Source organism: Pantherophis guttatus, chromosome 1 (genome assembly GCF_059756535.1).
Source record: "Pantherophis guttatus breed Tessera chromosome 1, ASM5975653v1, whole genome shotgun sequence".
In the NCBI taxonomy this organism is placed as follows: Eukaryota; Metazoa; Chordata; class Lepidosauria; order Squamata; family Colubridae; genus Pantherophis; species Pantherophis guttatus.
The window spans coordinates 262,160,887-262,182,826 of NC_142063.1; the positions used below are offsets into that span (position 1 = coordinate 262,160,887).

The 21,940-nt window shown below is 37.9% G+C and overlaps 1 protein-coding gene across 2 annotated transcripts; it reads left to right on the forward strand.

Moving 5' to 3' along the window:
* The first annotated feature begins 705 nt into the window (after positions 1 to 705).
* On the forward strand, positions 706 to 15,119 carry STX11 (syntaxin 11). Of its 2 annotated transcripts, XM_034418957.3 has the most exons (4): positions 706 to 838; positions 9,465 to 9,594; positions 11,059 to 11,116; positions 11,932 to 15,119. In XM_034418957.3, the coding sequence occupies exon 4, from the start codon at positions 11,939 to 11,941 to the stop codon at positions 12,803 to 12,805; it is 867 nt and encodes a 288-aa protein (XP_034274848.1). In that variant the 5' UTR covers positions 706 to 838; positions 9,465 to 9,594; positions 11,059 to 11,116; positions 11,932 to 11,938; the 3' UTR covers positions 12,806 to 15,119. The 2 variants fall into 2 exon arrangements, with proteins under 2 accessions (XP_034274848.1, XP_034274846.1); XM_034418955.3 differs by lacking the exon at positions 11,059 to 11,116.
* The last annotated feature ends 6,821 nt before the right edge of the window (positions 15,120 to 21,940 follow it).

Sequence of the window (21,940 nt, forward strand, 5' to 3'; positions counted from 1 at the left end):
TTCCAACAAGAACAAAGGGTTGAGATACATGTACAGTATGCCTATTCTGATAAAACTGCACAATACTCCTTTCTCCCGCCTTCCTTTTAATGCTCAGACTTTTGTTTCCAAACAACTTGAGCATCTACCCAACCCAAAGAGTCTTCCAGAAGGGAATCAATCCGTGAAATAAACTTTTGTTCTCCAGGGAGCTTTTTGTTGCACAAAAACACCCGTGGAATTAAAAACAAAACAAAACAACCCAAAACTGAAGTAGTCTTTACACGTTTTGTGTCCATCTTTCCTTATATATTCTCTGCGGGTAATCGGCAGTAATTTTGGCCGGCTTTTTGAAAAATATAACTGTGTGGATGGGAGGATGGATGGATGGATGGATGGATGGATGGATGGATGAGAGCAATAGAAGTAGCGCAGTTGCCCTGATGCTGACACCGGGGCTTCAGGTTCACGCCTTTGCTGCGATGACACCTCAGGGGAACCTGCCAAGAATTCCGCAGATCATCGACGCGGGGAGCCCGGCATCTGCCCCGCAGCAGCGACCGCCGCCGTCTTTCCAGGCAGCTTCCACCCACCCGCTCGCCGTTCACAAGACGAAGACTCATCACTCCACCACACGTACCAGATCATCCCTCATCCCTGACGCACTCAAAAAAAAAAAAGCAACAAGAGGCAGCCAATGGGCTTCGCGCAGGCGGGGCCAGGGGCGGGGATAAGACTCGCCGCGTGGAAACTCCCAGGATGGAAAGGCTTGACAGGTGCTTCTTCCCACGAGGCAGCGTAGTCTTGGCTGGACAGCGACACGGCGGGAAGTCGATGACTCTCTTCTCGGCTCAGGCGGGTAAGTGTTTGCTTGATTTCCCAGGTGGGGGCTGTGGGAGATAACCTCTGCTTGAAAGGAGTCTTTATTGCACAGTCCCAAACCATGACAGTGGGGGCTTTTTATCACCTGCACTGGGAGTCTCTTTTGTGTCTATGAACTCACAGCTGGCTGATTTGATAAAGTTTGGAGTCAAAGGTTTGGAGTTCAGTCCGCGGAGGCATCAGCAGCCTGAACCCTGCTTTCTCAGGGGAATGGTGGAGAAATAGAAGATCCAGGTGTAGTTTAAATCATCACGCCTATAGCTGGAAAAGAAAGGGCTACCAAAACCTCTCTTGTGTGTGTGGCTTTGGGGCTTAGCAAAGAGGCTGAGATGGAAGTGAGGGCAGAGATATGTACAATTTTTTTTTTTTTTTGCTGGGAGTTGAGTAACAGAAATGACTCCGGCTGACCATGAGAAAACTGAAAACAAGCAAGAGGAAGTTTTAAAGGCAGCACAGAGTTCAGCTGTAGTATCTGCTAGGGGGCTTTAAATGGTTGATAAAAATTCATGGAAAAATAAGATTATTTGTGGCTACTAATCATGCTAGTGATTACATAACTAAGTTCCTACTTTGGGAACAAATTGGACCTAAAGTGGCTCTTTCTTCTGTTCTATAGAATTTTGGTAGATGTTTTACTTCTCTATTAGATATGTCCTGAGCACCCATGATTTTTAAAGCTGATACGTTTTATTGTGAATAGTACTTACTAGCATAACATAGCAATTCTAATGTGAAAGTTAATTATAAGAAAAAAAACTTTTCAGTTTTTGGATATTTTTAAAATGTTATTTGATTAAGAATTTTCATTCTGAAAGAGATGTTTTCACACATTACCCATGAAATAAGAACTTGCACTGGATATTTTTTCAATAAATATTTTAAATTCAGGCTTTCAATAGGATTAAATTTATTTTTCATAGCTGGTTACTTTCAAAGCTTTCCTTGTAGTTTTTCATGTTTAGCAGGAATGCCTACTAAAGTTTTAAAATCTTTTGTAACTTTAAAGGAAATGTAGAATACAATACAAATATAATCTGCATTATACTCCCTATAATGTTTATTAGTGTATATTAGTATGATATTGTTGCATTCCTTAATTCATACATTTGCACATGATGAAATTACTATCTTTTGGACATAAAATGGTATTTTAGGAGAATATTTCTGCCTTTCCCCAAACTGATTCAAAATGAACTTTGTTCCTTTACTGTCATGAGCCAAATAGCTAAGGGGAACCTCATGTGGTCCCCACCAGATGTGTCAGATTGATTCTCCCATAATCCCCAGTTAGCAAATTTATGGCTTACTTTTCTGGATATTTGTATTTCATTTGGAGAATATCTCATAAGTATCATTCAAAGATGCCAGGCCAGAATACTATACTCCTAGATACCTTCAGCTTGAAATTAAATAATGGTCTACTGGCAAGAAGTGTATTGAGAAGAGGTGCAGGGCTGGATCTTGGGTGGGAGGTGAGGGAATATAAGGAGATCCAAAGGAGATCTCAGCTCAATGGAAAAAAATGTGATGTGAACATGTAAAAAGAAAAGGAAGTAAATTTAGAAGGTCGGCAAGCACAGGTGAATCAGGATGAGGGAGCATGCCAATAGCAGTATATATTATGTGAGATAAGTGAGGCTAGATGTTTTAATATGTGTCTTCTACTGCTATTAGGACAGAACATCAGGCCCAGAGCCCTGCAGGCCTGGATAATTACAGTATAGCACATGATTGCTCAGAGACAAAACCATCCAGTCCCAGTATGGTATCTGGACTGGCACAGACATGCTGACATTTTCACCCTGGTGATGAAATTCTTCAAGGCAGTATAATTTTTTAACTTCTTATTTTTAAAACCACTTTATAGCAAAGGGACAACTAGTCAGGCAGACCCAAAGGTGCTTTTTCAAGAGGCAGCTGGACTTTCTTCTTTTTGTTTGAAGACATTATGTTTTTCATCCAAGAAACTTCTTCAGCTTCTTTAGCTTCTTGGATGTGAAACGAAACGTCTTCAAACAAAAACCAGAAAGTCCAGTTGCCTCTTGAAAAAGCACCTTTGGGACAACAATGACCTGGATGGCCGAGACTCTCCATAGATAGTCAGTCAGTCATACAGTTACAGATACTAGTTTTGTTTTTACCTTAAGGGTGTGCTGTTATTTTCTACAACAAAACAATGCTGGTTTCCAAATAAATGTTTTTAGAATTAGGGCAGCAGAAGTAAGTTCCAGTGGTTGTACCCTGTTTCCCTGAAAATAAGACATCCCTTGATAATAAGCCCAATTGGGCTTTTGAGCTCATGCCCTAAAATACCCCCCCTGAAAATAAGCCCTCCCTGAAAATATTTAAACGCATGTGCAGCTGGTCCCCGCCATTTCCTCTGGTTTCCTCCACACACCACAAAATAATAAAACCTCCCCGAAAATAAGGCCAAGCACTTATTTTGGGTTCAAAAAAATATAAGACAGGGTCTTATTTTGGGGGGAAACACGGTATTGGTATTACGCTTGATCTTGGATTAAAATGAGATACAGAGTTGCACATACTCAAGAACCTTTTTAAAATAAAGTTCAGTGCTTTGCTCTAGTCTAGTATATCAGGATGCAGTTGTAAAATATGGATTGAAAGTTGAGGGAACTGAAATGTTAGTTTCATGCTGCGTAGTCTAAGAATTGTAACATGGAAGAATTCTATAAGACTATGCCTCCAAGACATTTGTTTGAATCCAGAACTCGATCTGAAAAAGGGAAAGTTGGGGCAGGAAGTGAATGATCCCAAAGTTCCCGTAAACTAGCATCTATTAAAGTTACAGTGTTTGCCACTTCAAGATCCCTTCAAGATCAACCTTGTCAAAGATGGAGAGATATTATAGTTACCTGCCTGAGATATAAATTAAGGCAAATGTGGTTAAAAAATAGCAAGTGTTACCCTTGCTGAAATTTAACAAAAATATGAAGAATACAACTTGAATAGTTTTTCGGGAACCCAATGTGTGGGGAGCATGTTTACTAATTATTCTTACATGATAGGCCTCACTTAGATTACAGCTACTAATTTTAATTTTATATAACTACTAATCTGCTAAGGATTATGCTTCAACGAATTCAGTGACTCTTATTTCTGAGTATGGAAGAATAGGATGCTGTTGATAGTACATTAAGAAACAATGACCATACGACATAGTTTCTTCATGAGCAATAATAAAGTTGTTTAATTTTTAATGTAGTAATTAATATGTTTAATTTATTAAGATTTTAATTTATTTTAATTTTTAAAATTTTAACATATGGTATTAAAAACAATATACTTTAAGGTTTTGGAGCTTTCTTCCAAATCCTACCTTGTTTTAAGATTTGTAAGGAAGGTCTCAGAATGTATGGAAAAAAACACTAGGTCAGAACTAGCAATCAATTGTTTTGTTATTTGGAGTGCTGTTTTAAATTTTGCATGCATTTCTTGCTTGTTATAAATTGTCACATTTGCATTTCAGCATTCTGTATGCCTGGGCATGAATATACATAGATAGACATCATAAAAATGTATAGGATAAAAACAAAGAATCTGAGATATGCTGGGAATTTGTGCTCAGTAATTAGATATGTCATGTTAGTATTTGTGTAATCAACTTTATTACGTAATGCATCTAGCACTTGTGAGCATGAAAATCATGAGGTTTTGTGTCACTTATTAGTATATACCTTATAAGGGTGATGTATCAAGTGACTAGATAATACAGGTACTGTAACTGAATGCAGAATGTACAGTGCTCTCTGTGCTTAGTCATAATACGTCAGTGCATATTTTGCTTCTTAGCTGTTACAAGACAACTAGAGATTAACTTGGAAATTACAAATGGTGTTTTATGACTCGTATTACTCTGGTAATCTATGAGTTTAAGAGATATTAAAAGGGATATGTGATGACATTTGGCACTAGATAAAAAATTTAAACACAGTGAAGCTGTTAACATGTTTTTTTCACACTTCCTTTATTAACAATAGACCCCTGCCTTCTGTTTTGCTTAGATACAATTTAAATAGGGGATGATAAACTGTGGCAGCCCCCTAAAGCACTTTAAGCACAGTCCCTGAAGTGCCCCCCCCACTTGCTGTGAAATGTTAAATTTCAATATGACAAGGGGAAATTATTTCATACATGGTGAGGGGATCGTATTCACTGTGTGAATCATTTGACAATCTCTTCTATATCAGCTTCTTTTAGTGACTGATTAAAATCTCGGCATGGTTCCTTTAAGACCTGCTGGAATCGCCTAGGTAGACACCTGAATGTTCAGAAGGTACTTTCACCTGGATAGCTAAATTATTTGACAAGCCTAGTAATTATTTCATTTAATTAACTTTAGATGTAATGTGTGTCCTGTTTTTTGCTACCTTTTGGCATACACCCTCCAATCCTACCATATTTTCTGCCTTAAAAAAAAAGTTGTGTGCTCCTGGGTTAACTATCTTACACAACAGAGCCATTTATCTGAATTTCTGTCTTACTGAAGCAAGCTAGTGTCTTACTTTCTCTCAGTCATGCTCATATGTACAATGGAGATGTGATCATCCCAGTTTAGCAAAAATAGAACCTAAGTTTACATTCTCTGCCAGCTGATGCCTTCTTTTGAAAAGGTCTCTAGGAGGAAGACTGGTGACAGGCTGCTTGAAGAAAGGAGTTGAATGTCCATTAATCAGTCTCTCAGTTAAAGTCACCCACCCCAATCGGCTTTCCTCCAGGACTGCTGACTGCCTCATTGAATAAAATGTGTGATCCAAATTAGAAGGAAATGGGGATTTTCAGATGAAAAACAATGAAGCAGGAGAAATATATAAATACCCTTTCCCAGCCAAGCTCGGATCCATACAAACAACCGCAGATCAATAGTGACTGTCTGAAGAAACTCTTGGAGACTTAAAAAATGATCAGCTAATTCTAAGGTGACCCTGAAGGAACACTTAAAGTATTAGTCAAACAGAATTTAGTATATTTCATTGAAATCCAAGTAAGCATTTGCTGAGTTGTTGTGAGTTCCATGTGACTACAGTAGTCCTGTTGTCATCCTAAATCCAAGATCTTAGTGATAGATCAAATGTGCACGAAATCTATTTCTTTAAATTGGGAACCTGAATAAGACTTGATTAGTGCTTTGGAAGGTCCTGGTCAGGTCTATATGTAGGCCAATATCTCTCTGGAAGCAGATATCCAATCGCTGCTTAAGTTCAACCCACAAAAGGCCATGTAGAACAATACTAAACCATCAGAGAGGAAGGGAGCAGCTTAAAGTGACCAATTTGGCATGTGATCCGAGCCCTCACAAAATGATTGATCACAATGTCGGCAAAGCGTCATTGATTGATTGTCAAGGAGAACAAACACTGTTGAGAAACTACAGTCATAGGCCAATGCAAGCTCGCCTCTGTGGTGGGTTGGGAACAAGATAAAGACAATATCTCAAGGACACATTCTCTGAGAGTGGTTAGTGGGATGTCTTTGTACCAGAGTTAGAAGGATGTGACAATGAGTTCTATAAGAGCCTGCCCCAAAGAGCTCTGCTGTCACAGCATTACTAGGCAAAGCCATATACAGTAGCACTTTGGCTTTCGTGATGAAAAACGGAACTGCCAGCTGTGAGCAGAAAAGCAGCTACAGAGGAAATTCATGTATGATTATCTTAAAGTTTCATACTGAGAATGAAACTCTAGAGCCATGATGGCAAACCTATGGCACGCGTGCCACAGGTGGCATGTGGAGCCATATCTGTGGGTATGCGAGCGTTGCCCTAGCTCAGCTCCAGTGCCAGCTAATTTTTGGGCCTTCCTGGAAGTCAGGAAATGGGCTGTTTCTGGCCTCTGGAGGGCCTCTGAGGAGTGGGGAAGGCTGTTTTCACCCTCCCCAGGCTCCTAGAAAGCCTCTGGAGCCTGGGGAGGGCAAAAAAACGGGCCCACCGTGCCATCATGTGCTAAAAGTGGGGGGAGTGCGGGGGGTGGGGGACATTGAATTATGGGTGTGGGCCCACGTGTGTGTGACCCCCCTGCAACCCCCCGCTTTTGGTATGTGACGGCAAAAAGGTTAGCCATCACTGCTCTAGAGGATACCAGCAATTCCTGTCGTAAAACATGGAGCAAATTCTACTTCCAATGGGAGAGGTTTCTGAAGGAGAATGTATCATGCTAAATTATTAACCATTTAAATCAGGAGTCCCCAAACTCTTCAACTCATGAACTCCTTTTATGAAGTTCCAGATTGCTCATCAATTCCCAAACACTTATTATAGGGGATGTGATGACTATGAAAATGTATATGAAAATAATTTAATAAATACTACTTTAATAATTCTTTGAAAAACAACGACTTCATAAAAATAGGCAATAATTATGAAAGTATCAAATTTAAAATACCATTTTTACTGAAGTTGTTAATATCGTAACTACCAGTAGGTGGGATGCATTTGATGAGCATCAATAAGGGTACTAATATATGGATGGAGATTGGTGTATTTTAGTAGTCACCATGCTCTTCTACTGTAGATTCAGTTTGTTGCTATTAATTATCATACCTTTACTGACTTCCCTTGATACTTCCAGCCATTTATCAATCCCAAAGTTGTTGATATTGACCACTTTGGGGGGTTCCAATTTAAATCAATACCAAATCTTATAGAATACAAGCTAAGACCCAGTAGAAAAGGATGGAATGAGATTAGTGAAAGGCCTGTTTGAAGGAGAGAAATAATGGTTTTCCTCTCATTTCTGCTTTAATCAATTCTCTTCTTACTTGATTTTCCTCTTATTTATCCTATAAGCTGCACCTCTTCTATATTTCTACAAAAAAGATTTTTTCCCTCTTACATTATTAAATCACCTAGGGTTCCAGATGGTAGCCATCAACTTTTTAAAAACAGAAATATAATAAGAACTATAAATGGATGGAATTGTAACTATTCTAATTTTGTATTGTTCCTGGATTTTGAATTTTGGGAGGCCAATGCAAACTGTAAGTTTATCATGTGCATTTGAAGCTTGTCTGATTGAAACAGTTCACAGACAGCACAAAAATTTTCAAATATTTTGTGGCTGTAGTGTTAATGCAACATAATCTTCATGACTTTCCAAAATGTGTACTGTGGCTGTTATATAAGAACTGTGGGTTGTTCCTGCATGAAGATGTGATTAGCAATATTTCCTTTAGGTGATGAGTCAGGCTGCCAGTGGTTTACCTATGAACTTAGGATTTAATCAGATGTGTGATGTATTGTGGATTGTGCCATCTCATAAAAACACAAGGGAAAAATGGTTAGAAGCTTTCCTTTTGTCTTTCTTCTAACCACATCTATCTATGTAGCTCCCACAGACCTCTAGAAGCCCTTATCAAACTGCCATTTGTTCTGTGACAGAAGAGGCACATGATTAAACACTTGACAGGAAGCTATCAAATATATTTAATTTTAAGTATAAGTGAAATTGAATGTACGTTCTGGCCCAACCAACTATGGTATTTTGGAATGGGATGGACTCAAAGATTTGAGGGTGAATCCTATTAGAAAATCCTTGACTTCAGTCTTCACAGAATTCTTGTAGACAGAAGCTGTCTAAAGAATTATAGCCCCATAGAGCTAGAACGGGAGTTGTTTAGACCAGCGTTTCTCAACATAAGCAACTTTAAAATGTATAGAACCCTGAGAATCAGTCCATACATCTTAAAGTTGTCAAGGTTGAGAATTACTGCTTTACACCATTGAGTCTTGTTGAAAACCTTGAGCTTAGTGCTGGATTCCAACTAGCATTCCTGGCAAGTAGTTGTCTAACTCCTTTTGAACACATCCAATGAAAAGAACCAATGGTGTCTCTCTGGGTCCACCTTTTCAGTTGCTCTTATATTAGGGAGGCTTTGCTAATAATCTCTTGGCATCTGCTTCCTGTAATTTAAATCTGATTTTCTGCCCTATCATCTGGAATGCTTGGGAACATGTCTTGGCCTCATACAATATTCAGGTATTTAAAAAGTACTATCATATCCTCCTCAGATTCAGTGCTAAACACTGGAAATGCTTTTATTCTTTATTGCTATTTCTCTTCTCCCCCAATTTTAATCCTGAGTGGGCAATCATATTAAAACATTGACAAGCCAATAAAACAGTGATATTGTTAAAATCAGTCCCATAATTAAAGCTGGACAAAGTGTTCCATCTACTTCCACCTGTTGGCAGAACTGGCTAAGATACAGTGAGTGTGCAACGTGACTCAGCTTGACACCAGGCTTAATATCTCATGTCAACGGATTCATTTCAAAATTGGGCAGAATTAGGATACATTTTTGAGGGGAAATTTCAGGAATTTAAGAGATGGAATGGCTGCTTTAAATCTTCAGGCACTCATTTTATAGCCCGTTTATATTCAAAAAATGGGGGGGGGGGAAAATCCAATCAACCCTAACCCAAAACTACCCATCCCCCCCAATTTCAATCTCTTGGGGCAAGGTTTTTGCTTGGGAACATGTCTTGGCCTCATACAATATTCAGGTATTTAAAAAGTACTATCATATCCTTCTCAGCTTCTGTGCTAAACATTTAAAATGCTTCTATTCTTTTTTTCCCCCCACAGGATTTAATTACTAGCTCCTGAGCCATCCTGGTTGCCCTTCTGTGACGTAGTTCCAGTTCTTCTGAATCCTTCTTAAATGGTGGTCTTCTGAACTGTATTTAATACTTGAGGTGAAATCTCACCAGTGCAGGTATATTTGTAATGCCTTGCGATGCCAAATTTCCTGCTTGTTATTGCAACAGTGATCGTTTTCAAAATAGTGCACATGTCTTGATTCTTGTTTCAAAAGAATAAAAAACATGTTACGCTGTGAATACTGAGTGGAAGGACAGATTTCTTGAGTAACGTGTCAAATGTAGAGGTAGCATAAAAAGTGTGGTAAGAGTAAGGAATGCAGTTTGACTGGAAAGATGGAAGCATCACTGTCAACTTGACGTAACCTTACAGTTTATTTGTGGATACCTAGATTCTCTTGTACTCTATTCCACCCTGCTGTTGTTTATTATAAAGTTTTACTTTAAAGGCATTTTCTTATGAAACATTAATGGTGGGTATTTGGTTGACCAAAAAAAGGATGTTTCCTGAGAAGCCAAATGTTGGATAAATATTTTTAAAAGTCATTTTACTGAAATAGTACATCTGAAACAATCTAATTAGTAAAGTTTTATTGTGAAATTATGAATTGATTAACTACTACAAAGTTTAATGAGTCTGTAGATGCAATTAATTTACGGTGCTGCATCTGCTCTCTAGTTATCAAGCACTTCAATGTTTAAAAAAGGAAATAAAAATTCGTATATATGATTACTAAATAAAAGCTGGGTTTTTAAGAAAAATTATGCTAAGGAGGAATTTATGCTGCAACTCAGCAGCAGATAAATAGTTCAAATTTAGTCAGTATGATAGTTTCATACAAGAGTATAGTGCCACAAGTGGTTAGGATGCTGGGCAGGAGGTTAGCAAGCCCATGTTCGAGACCCCGAGAGCGGCCAAGGGGTGGGGTTGAGCTCTTGTCTTTCACTCTAGCTCCTGCTGGGGATATGAAAGGAGCCCCCAACTGGGCATTCCCAGGGCAAAGGTAGTTAATCCTTTCAGCCCAGATGTGCCTTGGGGCTTCTGACTCAAGTGCAAAAAAAATATTAAGCTTCATGGAATAATTTACTCTAGTCAAGTATCGATTCAGCTGATAATATTTAAAATTTAAAATGGAAGATATTTGCATCTTTGACATTTTAATTCATCTATGTCCCCCACCCCATGGATGATGTTTGACTGATTGACCAGCATGACAATCCCACTAAAGTGGGATTGGTCCCCAAATCCCAAAGTGGTCCCCAAAGTGATCAATATTGACTTCCAATGGTCAATGTGACTATTCAAAGTAATTATTACTCATAATACTTAAAGTATTATGGTACTTTAAGTATTACTCATAATACTTAAAATAGCATGGGGTTCAACGAACAATGTGGAATTTCATGAAGGGGTCAATAAGATGAAAAGTGTGGGGATCTCTTCAGTAAATCATTAGCATATTTAATGTCCTCTTAATAAATTAATTCTGGGTCATGGGTTCATGTCTAAGAGGTTTGAGCTTGTGGCTATTATCTTTATAAACTCAAACTCTGACCAGATGGAAGTATTTATTTTCCAGCTGCCACTTGGTGTCCAAGAGAAGCAGTCTATTGTAGTGGACTGAATGTAGTGCTAAGGTAAGACAGAACCTGAAGCCCAGCTCAGAGTTTAAATTGATCCATTCACTATTCTCTCAGCCCAGCCTATTTTTCAGAGCTGTAATTCCCCTGAAATCTTCAGATGAATAAAAGTTTAATGAATAAATGAAATAGTGGAAGGCCTTGGATGATAAGTAAAGAGTAATATCTTAACTATTTGACTGACTTTTCAAAAGTGGACATAAAACAGTAAGTAGACAAGTTTATGAGATCAGCTCTTTTGAAGTAGTTAGAAGCGAAACTGCACAAATAGCAAAAATATCTCCTGGAGAATCTTCTTAAAATAACTCCAATATCAATAAGATTTCCCCCAGGTTTTTGCTTTAAATTTCTTGTGGGAAATTCTGCTTTTGTACAGAATTAATGTACAGAAAACCTCTTGGTTTCGATATACATCAGTTTTGTTTTCTATTTGAATAGCAATGTACATTTCTGTGATTTACATTATTTCTCAGCCTAGTATCCTCTATGTATACCTGTGAATAGTTACTCAGAATACTCTAAATTCATACTTGGAGGGCCTTAGAATGAGAAAGGTTGAGTTAAATATTTCCTACTTCTACAAAGGGGATCTATAAATATTCTGATTTATCAATAGAACAAAGGGATTCATGAAATTCAGTAATTAATCAGAAAGTTAGTGTCTTTCTGATAGATAGTATTTTTCTGATTAATATGGAATATTTCTGATTGATATGGAAATATGTGGTATATCAAACTTCAATCTATATATGGTAATTAAAAGAAATCTATCTTCATCACTGCTATCTGACTTATTCACTTTTTCTTCCTAGGACAAAAATGAGAGACAGACTCTTGGAGTTTTATGAATTATCTAGGCTGCACAGCCAACATACTGGAGATGCTGAGGATGACTTTCAAAGACCTCATGAAATACTTCTTTTTGAAACTGATCATGCCGTAGCAAATCTTTACAAAAACATTCACGAGATTCGAACAAACAATCACCGTCTGAAGGAAGATGTGAGACGCTTGGGAAAACAAAACAGTCGCTTCCTGACATCAATGCGTCGTTTCAGTAGCATAAAGCGAGACACAAATACCATAGCAAAGGACATTAAGGTCCGTGGGGAAGAGATCCACAGAAAACTTCAGGTTCTGAGAGATCTGAGTGAAGATGCAGAAACAAAATACGGTGAAAATGCAATTGTAACCCGTGTGTGCAAGGACCATTATGTCGATCTCATGCATGCTTTTCAGGAAGCCATGTTTAATTACAATGAAACTGAGATGAAAGAGCGAGACAATTGCAAAGTTAGGATTCAGCGGCAGCTGGAAATCATGGGCAAAGAAGTGTCTGGAAACCAGATAGAGGACATAATTGAACAAGGCCGCTGGGATGTATTCTCTGAGAACCTGCTGTCTGACACAAAAGGAGCTCGCTCTGCCTTGAATGAGATAGAAACCCGGCACAAAGAGCTGATGAAGCTTGAATCTCGAATCAAAGAAGTCCATGAACTTTTCCTACAGGTGGCATTGCTGGTGGAAGAGCAGGCCGACACCTTTGATGTCATTGCGTTCAACATGCAGAATGTCCAAGAATATGTTGGAGAAGCTAAAGACGAAGTGAGGAGAGCACTTGAATATCGGAGAAAACATCCTTGCCGAACAATCCTTTGCTGCTGTTTATCATGCCTTAAAGGCTAACTATCTTCTTGAAGCCACTAGATCAGTGTTATGGGAATGCTTATAATTTGTGCTCATCTCTTTATGGTTATCATATTTGTTATTAATTATATATGTGTATGTTTCTTATGAAAACCAAAGGACAGTAGCAGTATGGTACATACCAAAGTTGGGAACCTGTGACTCCATAGATGTTGTTGGACTACATCATATCTGACAATTAGCTATGCTGGTGGATTGAAGTTGGAGTCTGAAAACATCTAAAGGGCCACAGATTCCTACCCACTCATATATTTCAACTTATGTAATAAGAAACAAGATTACCAACCCCCACATTGCTACCAAAATGAAAGGCATACCAGAACCTATGTAAAACCACGGGAAATTTTGATGAGGTGGGTAATAAATTATTCCCAAATAAATACATCCTATGGATTTTTAAGGGAGCAATTGCAATTGCCAGTTTTTTTTTCTTGGAGAAAATAAATATGGAAGAAATTATGAACCCTAATTATAAATTATATATAAACTGTATTACATGGATAATGCAGTTTAGACATCTCGTATTCATAGTTGAGTTTAGAGTTTTGATAAAAAATTTCCTATAAGGTATACATTTCTAAAATGCATTGTTATAAATTACATGAGAAAAATATTTATCCTAATTATTATATAAAGAAAGTCCTTCGCTTTTTACCCCATAGTTTAGATTGTCAGGGAGAAACTTATTGGTAATGGAACCAAAGTACAGTCCCCAATATTTGAAAATGTGGTCTCATTTACACAATATGTCAAAGTTAGATTGGAGCTATTATCTCTGTAGCTAATAGCAGTCTGGAAGTCTTACAGGAATGACAAATAGAGGGGATCAGAAATCAGACATTGTGAAATTGTGTGGCTGTTTCTTGTGCTGGCATGCAAAATGTGCAGCCTAGGGACTGCCTGCAACCTGCTAGCATCCCTTTTGTGGCCTCAGCAGATCCCTAAAGGAGATGGGATTTGACTCATTCTTTAGCCTTTGTCTGAATTTTAGCAATCTGTGTCTGAGGAAGCAAAAGGGATGCTTTCATCTGTATATTGGCTGGGGTGTAGGGGAGATTAGAAAAAACCCATTAAGTCAAAAAGAAACATCCAAAGCAATAGATCTTCCATGCTTAAGATTTGTTTTAGTCACGCTAGTTTATCTGTCTGTTTGAGGATAATCAGAGCAGAAAAAGCTGAAACCAAGAATCTCCTTCATTTAATTGTTGAAAGACCAGCTTCAAAAAAAAAAAAAAAAAAAGGATTCATTCATAAGTCTGAGACTTGTGGGTAAAATTCATGTTTTCAGTGTATCACGTTTCTTCAGACAAATGTAAATAAGTAATATAAATTTGGTGGCAGTATTTTGTAAGTTTATGATAATTAAATCACTAATTAAAATATTTTTCCAAAAATTGATAAGTTTTTCATTTATATACTTGCACCTTCTTTTTTAAATGAGTAATAACCATTTTTAAACAATGAATTTTTCAAAGCGTTCGGTTATTGAAATTTATGCTTTTTTGTTAAACAGATAAACAAAACATTAGAAATGAGAGTCTTCTACTCTCTTACATATGAAAACATCCAGTGGTGGGATTTAGCCAGTTCGCACCACTTCAGGAGAACTGGTTATTAACTTTCTGAGCAGTTTGGTGAGCTGATTGTTGGAAGAAATCATTAAGGCAGAGAACCAGTTGTTAAATTATTTGAATCCCACCACTGAAAAAAATCAGATTCAGAGCAAAACATTTGTTGTTGTCATTATGATTACTGTCATCCTAAACTACAAATCTTTGGGTTATCAATATTGTATGAATTCTCTAGAAGAATAGTGGGGTAGGCATCTGTGGATCCAATTTGTTTTTTTAACTGGAACACTAAGATCCATTAACTAATAAATAATGACGTTGAAGGAAATGCATATTTCTTCTTCCACACATACATAATTACTTTTCTCTGTCTCCACCTTTTATTCATTTCAGTAGTAATACACAATTTAAATGGAAAGATGTGGGGGCTACATAGCTGCTGATTAAGTAATGAGTCAGAAATTCTTGCTGATCTGTGTAAATCCTCCAGAGATCTATTAGCTGTCCACACTGTAGAGCACAGGATCTTATTAACACATCTTGCTAAATTGTTTGTTTGGTTTTGACTTTGTATATTGTGTCAACCGAACCATTTGTGATTCCTTCTGTAGACCTTGGTTAAGCCATTACTCAGTGTAATGTGTGTGTTCTGAATGTGTATTCTGTACCATATCTGAAATTCAGTGTGTGTAGTAATAAAACATACATATATTATTATTTCATTTTGGCTTGCAAACACAAAATCACTTCTCAGCCCATTTCACATTATAGAACTACATAAAAGTAAAAGCAAAGTACAATTGCTTCAACTAAGTGAATGACAAGAGAGTTGTACTTCTGTCTTGCCCCTTTGACTGAATAAGTACTTTCCTCTAATCAAGGGAAGAGAGGTGTATATAAAAAACAGGATTTAGTATGCATACTTCACTAAAGATATATGAAGCTGTGCAATTGTAACAGATGTGAATATGCCATGAATAGAATGAATGAATCTGGGCATCATGTGTTTGCATGGAATGCTTAGTCTCTGTAGATTGTGGCAGGGCTATTAATTACATTTTTATGCTGCCCATCTCCCCCTACAAGGTGACTATTTATTTATCTAGCCAATTGACATAACTATCCATCTCACAAAACATGTAACTCTGGCCAGCAAATAACAAAGCTTAAACAATAAATAAACCCCAAATCACCATCATCATCAAACATTAAAAATATAAAAACAAAGCTAAGACCAGAAATAGTAGGCAAAGGGATGCTAACAACAACAATAGCAATAATGTCTTCTGGCTTCCCTAGGCTGGCTGACATAACCAAGTCTTGAGGGCTTTTGTGAGCTCAAGAAGTGATGGAACCAGTCTCGTCTCCTCAACAGTCTGCAGCTCTTTAATCATTCTTAAAGCACAAACATGATTTGTCTATAGCAGTTACCATAATTGGTTTGCAGGAACAACATGTGAAGCTAGAGGCATACATGTTACACAAACACAACCACTGCCATTTTCAAAGAAAGATCCACACTGTGGTAAGTCAAAAATCATAATCATGGTTTATTAGAGAAAGATAAATCATTAGAACTAAGCATATGATGTTTAGTATTATGCATCAATCCAATCAACATTTGTATATAAGCCAGTGTGTTTTTCATACAATGGAACTGTAGAAGGGTAAAAAGTCAATACAGTAATTGTCACAGTCTATCAATCAAAACCCCTGCTTATGTTGTAGACACGTGGGTGTTGCACAAATACACAAAGAGGTGTAGCTTTGATCACACTGCCATCTTGATTTTTTGACTGCCCCTCCCCCCCATTTTACTGTTCTTGTCTATGCTGTCATTTATTTCCCTATATAAAAAGTTGTGTCTCCATTCTTAGCTGATTTTGCACAAATCTGCTTGATAACCTCCTCTTGAAATGCAATGGTTTTATATCACCTTAGTAAAAAAAATGACATAATAAACACTACTTTGTTTTTCCTGGACTCTATCCACAGAACAATTGTGTTGTTTTCCTTAAGGAAGCATTAGATCTAATTTATTTGTCAAACATATCAATCTGTGTAATTTCCAAATGGATTACTGTAACAGAAAATTACCCTAGCTCTATTAACCATCACAAAGTCAACCTATAAAATGCAAACCAGAGAGTGTCACAACAAAAAGGATGTGCATTTTAAGAAACTCTTAGCAATTTGGAAATAATTTGAAATGACTTGTGTGATTGCCCAAGTCTGTTTCTTTTTTTGTTACTTTCTTATTGAAATAATTCCCAGATGGAATAAAAACATGACTAATGGATTCATATATATATGCTACATTTGTATCTCATTGTTCTTGTAGTTTAGGGCTGAAAAACATGGGGCCCTATAGCCACATTCAATCTTTGACTTAATTTCATAATTTTAATGTTTACATTATACTTTAATATAGTCAACATCCTGGATCCCTCTTATAGATATTAGTTAACTGATTTTTAATTCTCTCAAACTTTATTTTGTTTATCATTTGTGTTAGTCTCTGACAACAATAAGCTGAATTGATTGATTGACTGAATTGATTTAATTTTATGTGGACCAACATCATTTCCAAAGTTCTTTCATCTGATTATGTTTGACATTTAGAAAAGTTAGCTAATAGCCTGTTGAATGTAGAAGGAAAAAAGAGAGGAAAAGAGGTATCAGAGGTGAAAAGAAGAGTTTAGGAAAAAAAAAAAATAAGTGGCTCCCATTATCTTTGGCTCTGACTTTCTGTTTTCTGCAGAAAACATGTGATGCAATTCCTAGCATATTGCCCATGCAGCCATGTTGCCTTTAACACAGATGTCTTCAAACTTGGCAGCTTTAAGACTTGTGGACTTCAACTCCCAGAGCTGGCTGGAGAATTCTGGGAGTTGAAGTCCACAAGTTTTAAAGCTGCCAAGTTTGAAGACCTCTGCTTTAACAGATTAAAACAAAAGTTTGCCTAATCTATCTTTCCTTTAAGAACTCATAATACACATGATTTCCCTCCCACTTCCTATTGATAACCTGTGAGGGTGGTTAGGTTGGGAGATAAAGAATAAGGATCCCCATCTAGTCAGCCCCACTGATCAGGGTTTCTCAGTCTTGGCAACTTTAAGATGTATGGACTTCACCTCCCAGCATTCCCCAGCAGGCAGGCTACCTGAGGAATGCTGGATATTGTGATCAGTTGTGATCAGTTATATTTTTATAAGTTGTGACTCAGCAGTTGGGAAATGGCCCTAAAAACCTCAAAGAGCTTTAAATGTCAAGGTTAAGAAACTCTAGTCTAGTAGAAATGTGAAATCATTAAGATTTCCAAACTGTATTTAACAGGGCCTATTGCTACACAATCAACTGAATCGTTGACATTCTCACTTTTTAAATGTAGCCATAACTGCAAAAATGCAATTTGTATGCATTTTTTAAAATTCAATGAACAGCTACAGGAAATTGGAGTATGTGTGTGATGGTAGAGAGCTTAATCTCTCTCTCTCTCTCTCTCTCTCTCTCTCTCTGTGTGTGTGTGTGTGTGTATTGAAAATTCCTTGTAGGGATATTTTCTCCTGCCCGTTTTTTGCATTGGAAGTTGAACCTCAGGAAGTGGCCTTTCAGGACTGTAACTATAGATCTGTTGTTTTTTGTTATTTTTTAAAAAATGCACATAATAAGCATTCATGCTCTATCCGTCATTTGACTTGGACTCTGTCACTTCAACTAAAAAGTGTTAAAACGGAGGTAAATTTAATTTTGAAGTGTCACATTACCATACAAAGTAGCATAAAACCATCTGTTGATATTTAAAGCTCTTTGAGGTTTTTAGGGCCATTTCCCAACTGCCAAGTCACAAGTTATATTACATAATTGGGGGAAGGGACAACAGCCTGCAGTCAGAATTAGAATAGCAACCTTTACATCGGACAGAGAAGCAAAAGCTGGAATCACTTGTGGTTTCTTGCTTACAAAGTGGAAAGTTTTACTCACCTCCATATATTTTATTTGTGTTTGTATCAGTATTTGCATTAAATTCTACTCTATTTGTTTTTAGATACATACATTCACATCTCACTTATTGGTAGTTCTTTCACTTTAAGAACTGGTTGGTAGCAGTAACCAACCACATCTGGTTGGTTAGTGTAAGAAACCAAATGTCTGATTCAATAGGACTGTTTCTTATGAACGTTCAAAGTAGTTAACTAACAATGGGAGGAAGATGATCCTATTAGTGACAGCAGCAAAACCATCATTTCGTATTGTGTAGAAGACGACAATGGTAAACCACTTCTGTATTTTACTAAGAAAACCCCCACGAATAGACACTATAAAATTGGAGTTGGGTGGCCAATACATTTAAATAAATGAATAAATGAAATTACTGATAGTGCCAGGTGATGGGCCTGTCAGGTCAAATGATACATTACATCAGAGGTGGGCAACTCCCAGAATTCCTGAGATGAAGTCCACAGGTTGTAAAAGGGCTACAGTTGCCCACCACTGCACTACATGCTACTAGAGGAGCTGAGGATCTTTTGGAGTGCTAATAGTATCTATGATGCAGCTCCATTAAAGCCTTCCAGCAATCTGGTTGCTAATGTTGCCATGCAGAGAAAGAAAACCAAAGTTGCAAAGAAAGAATTACAGAGCGAATGTGGGACATAAATATGAACATGGAAAATTCAACTCAGAGATAAAATGGATCGTAGATTGAGATACTAGGCATCAATAAACTGAATTGGATGAAATTGGATACTACTCATTACATGAAAAAGAAAGAAGGAACAGCATTGTTTTCATAAGGCTATATAGCAAAGACACTAATTAGATATAATGCAGTCTATGACTGAGTAATATTAATCAGACTTCACAGGCAATCCTTGGAAAAGATACTCAGATGGCCTAACTTACATGTCTGTTAGATCAGAACTGCACAGAGCTGGGTATGAAATGAAGAAAATGCCAAAGATGCAGGATAAAAAGAATACTACTGCTTTTGAATTTTGATGCTGGAGAAGATTCTTGACAGCATCATATAACCCAAGAAAACAAATTAATAGAGCATAGAAGAAATTAATCTAGAGTTCTCATCTGAGGCATAAATGAATCAGTTCAAATTATATTTTAAGCAGGAAAAAACCAAGCTTCCTTGAGAAGTCCATAATGTTACAAAAGGTGGAAGGATAGGGAAGAGGATGAATAACAATGCAAAAATGGACTCAATTATAGCAATAATTGGTGCACTATGGGAAGATATAAAGGGCCAGATTGAGGACAGATCATTCTGAAGAAAATGGTTGTTAAGAGTCTCTTATTGTTTTTCTACTTCTCATCTGGTTGTTTCTCCCTGTATAATACAGGCAAGTCCTTGACTTACAACAGTTCATGTAGTGACTGTTTGATGTTACAACGGTACTGAAAAAGTGACTTATGACTGTTTTTCACACTTACGAACATTGCAGCATTCTCCATGGTCACGTGATCAAAATCGGATGCTTGACAACTGACTCATATTTATGATGGTTGCAGGGGGCTGGGTCATGTGATCAGCTTTTACGACCTTCTGACAAGTAGTCAGTGGAAAGCTAGATTCACTTAACAACTGTTACTAATTTAACAACTGCAATGATTCACTTAACTGTGGCAAGAAAAGTCATAAAATGGGACTTCAGACTTGAAATTTTGAGTTTATATCAGTAAATGTAAATATAGGAGAAATATGGGGGAACTTAACCAATATTTTCAAAATACATTTGGGCAATGCCTCAACAGGAACAATTCAGTTTACTTCAACACAATTCATTACTGAGTTTGAATTCTTTCTCTTTCTCGAGTTACTTGCTTCCTTTTTCTTTCACACTATGAAACTGGAATGGGGACGGGCCTTTACTTATTCATTTATTTTGACACTAGTCATTCTGTTAACTAACTCTGTAAACTATTCTGTAAACTAGCTATCTTTCATTTTTTCACATAAATTATTCTGTAAACAAGCCAGTAAAGTTTTACACAAAAGCTTAGGGCTATCGTAATCCTGAAGCACAAATACATAGACTGAAGAAGAAGGAATGCAAAAAGTTATTTCATTCAGCAGGTTAGCTGTAAGACAGCTTTTCTTTCCCCAAGGACCTAGATTCATGCCCCATTATATTAGAAACCAATTCTGAAAGATCCCTCACTTTCAAAAGCAGCTGCATGGCCGACATCAAAAGGGACCTGATGGGGAGGAAACCTAAGAGGTTTTAATGAACTATCCCAGTGATGGCTAACCTTTTTGCCATTGCGTGCCAAAAGCGGGGGGAGCGGGGGTGGGTCGTGTGTGTATGGATGTGTGCCCACATCCATAATTCTATGCACCCTGCTCCCCCACACATGCATGCGTGACCCCCCGCACTCCCCCTGCTTTTGGCACGAGATGGCCCGGTGGGCCCAGTAGGCCCATTTTTCACCCTCCCCAGGCTCCAGAGGCTTTCCTGGAGCCTGGGGAGGGCAAAAATGGCCTCCCCCCCGGAGGCCTTCCAGAGGCCGGAAATGGCCTGTTTGCCAACTTCCGGTAAGCCCAGAAGGCCCGAAAACCAGCTGGCTGGCGTGTGCATGAGTGCCAGAGCTGAGCTCGCGTGCCCACCGATATGGCTCCGCGTGCCACCTGTGGCACGCGTGCCATAGGTTCGCCATCACGGAACTATCCCCATAGCCCATATCTCTTCTCCTCTCCCTCTCTCCTCCTCTCCTCTCCCTTCCTGTCTCTCGCCTTCTCCCTTCCTCTCTCTCTCCTTCTCCCTCTCCTCTCCCCTACCTTCCCTTCAGAAACACATATTTATTTAGATCTATGTTTAATATTATATTTCAGTATTAAATGACCAAAGAAGCATATTTCAGTAGAAAAGTTAGCATTAAAAGTACAAGCAAGGGAACTACAGGTAGTCCTCAACTTACCAAGCCCAAATTTTCCCTTGTTACTAAGTGCTAAGTGAGTTGTGCTCCGTTTTACAACCTTTTTTTGTTAAATGTTGTTAAATGAATCACTGCCATTAAGTGAATCAAGTGGTCATTAAGTGAATCTAGCTTCCCCCCCCCATTGGCTTGGCTTGTCAGAAGCCAGCTGAGAAAGTCAAAAATTGTGATTATGTGATCCCAGGACAGTGCAACTATCACAAATACATGCAGTTGCCAAGTGCTGGAATTTTGATCACACTGGGGATGCTGCTACAGTTGTGTGAAAACTGGTCACACGTCACTTTTTCCAGTGCATTTGAACAGTCGCTAAAGGAATGGTTGTAAGTTGAGGACTAGCTGTACAGTACAGCCTCTAATATATCTATTATCAAAAAGATGGGAGGGGAAGAATAAACACCTCCTCAGGTAAGAATCATGAAAGCAAGGTGGACTAGATTAGGTTCAGGAAAAGACTTTTTCCAGAAGTCAGCAAAGCTTCACAGATTCTCTTATGCCATCTTGGGATATATTTGGACTCTCACCTTAACTGGTCTCAACCCAGCCAGGCACAGTTTCATTCAAACCATCACTAAACCAACTTTAGTTAGCTTGC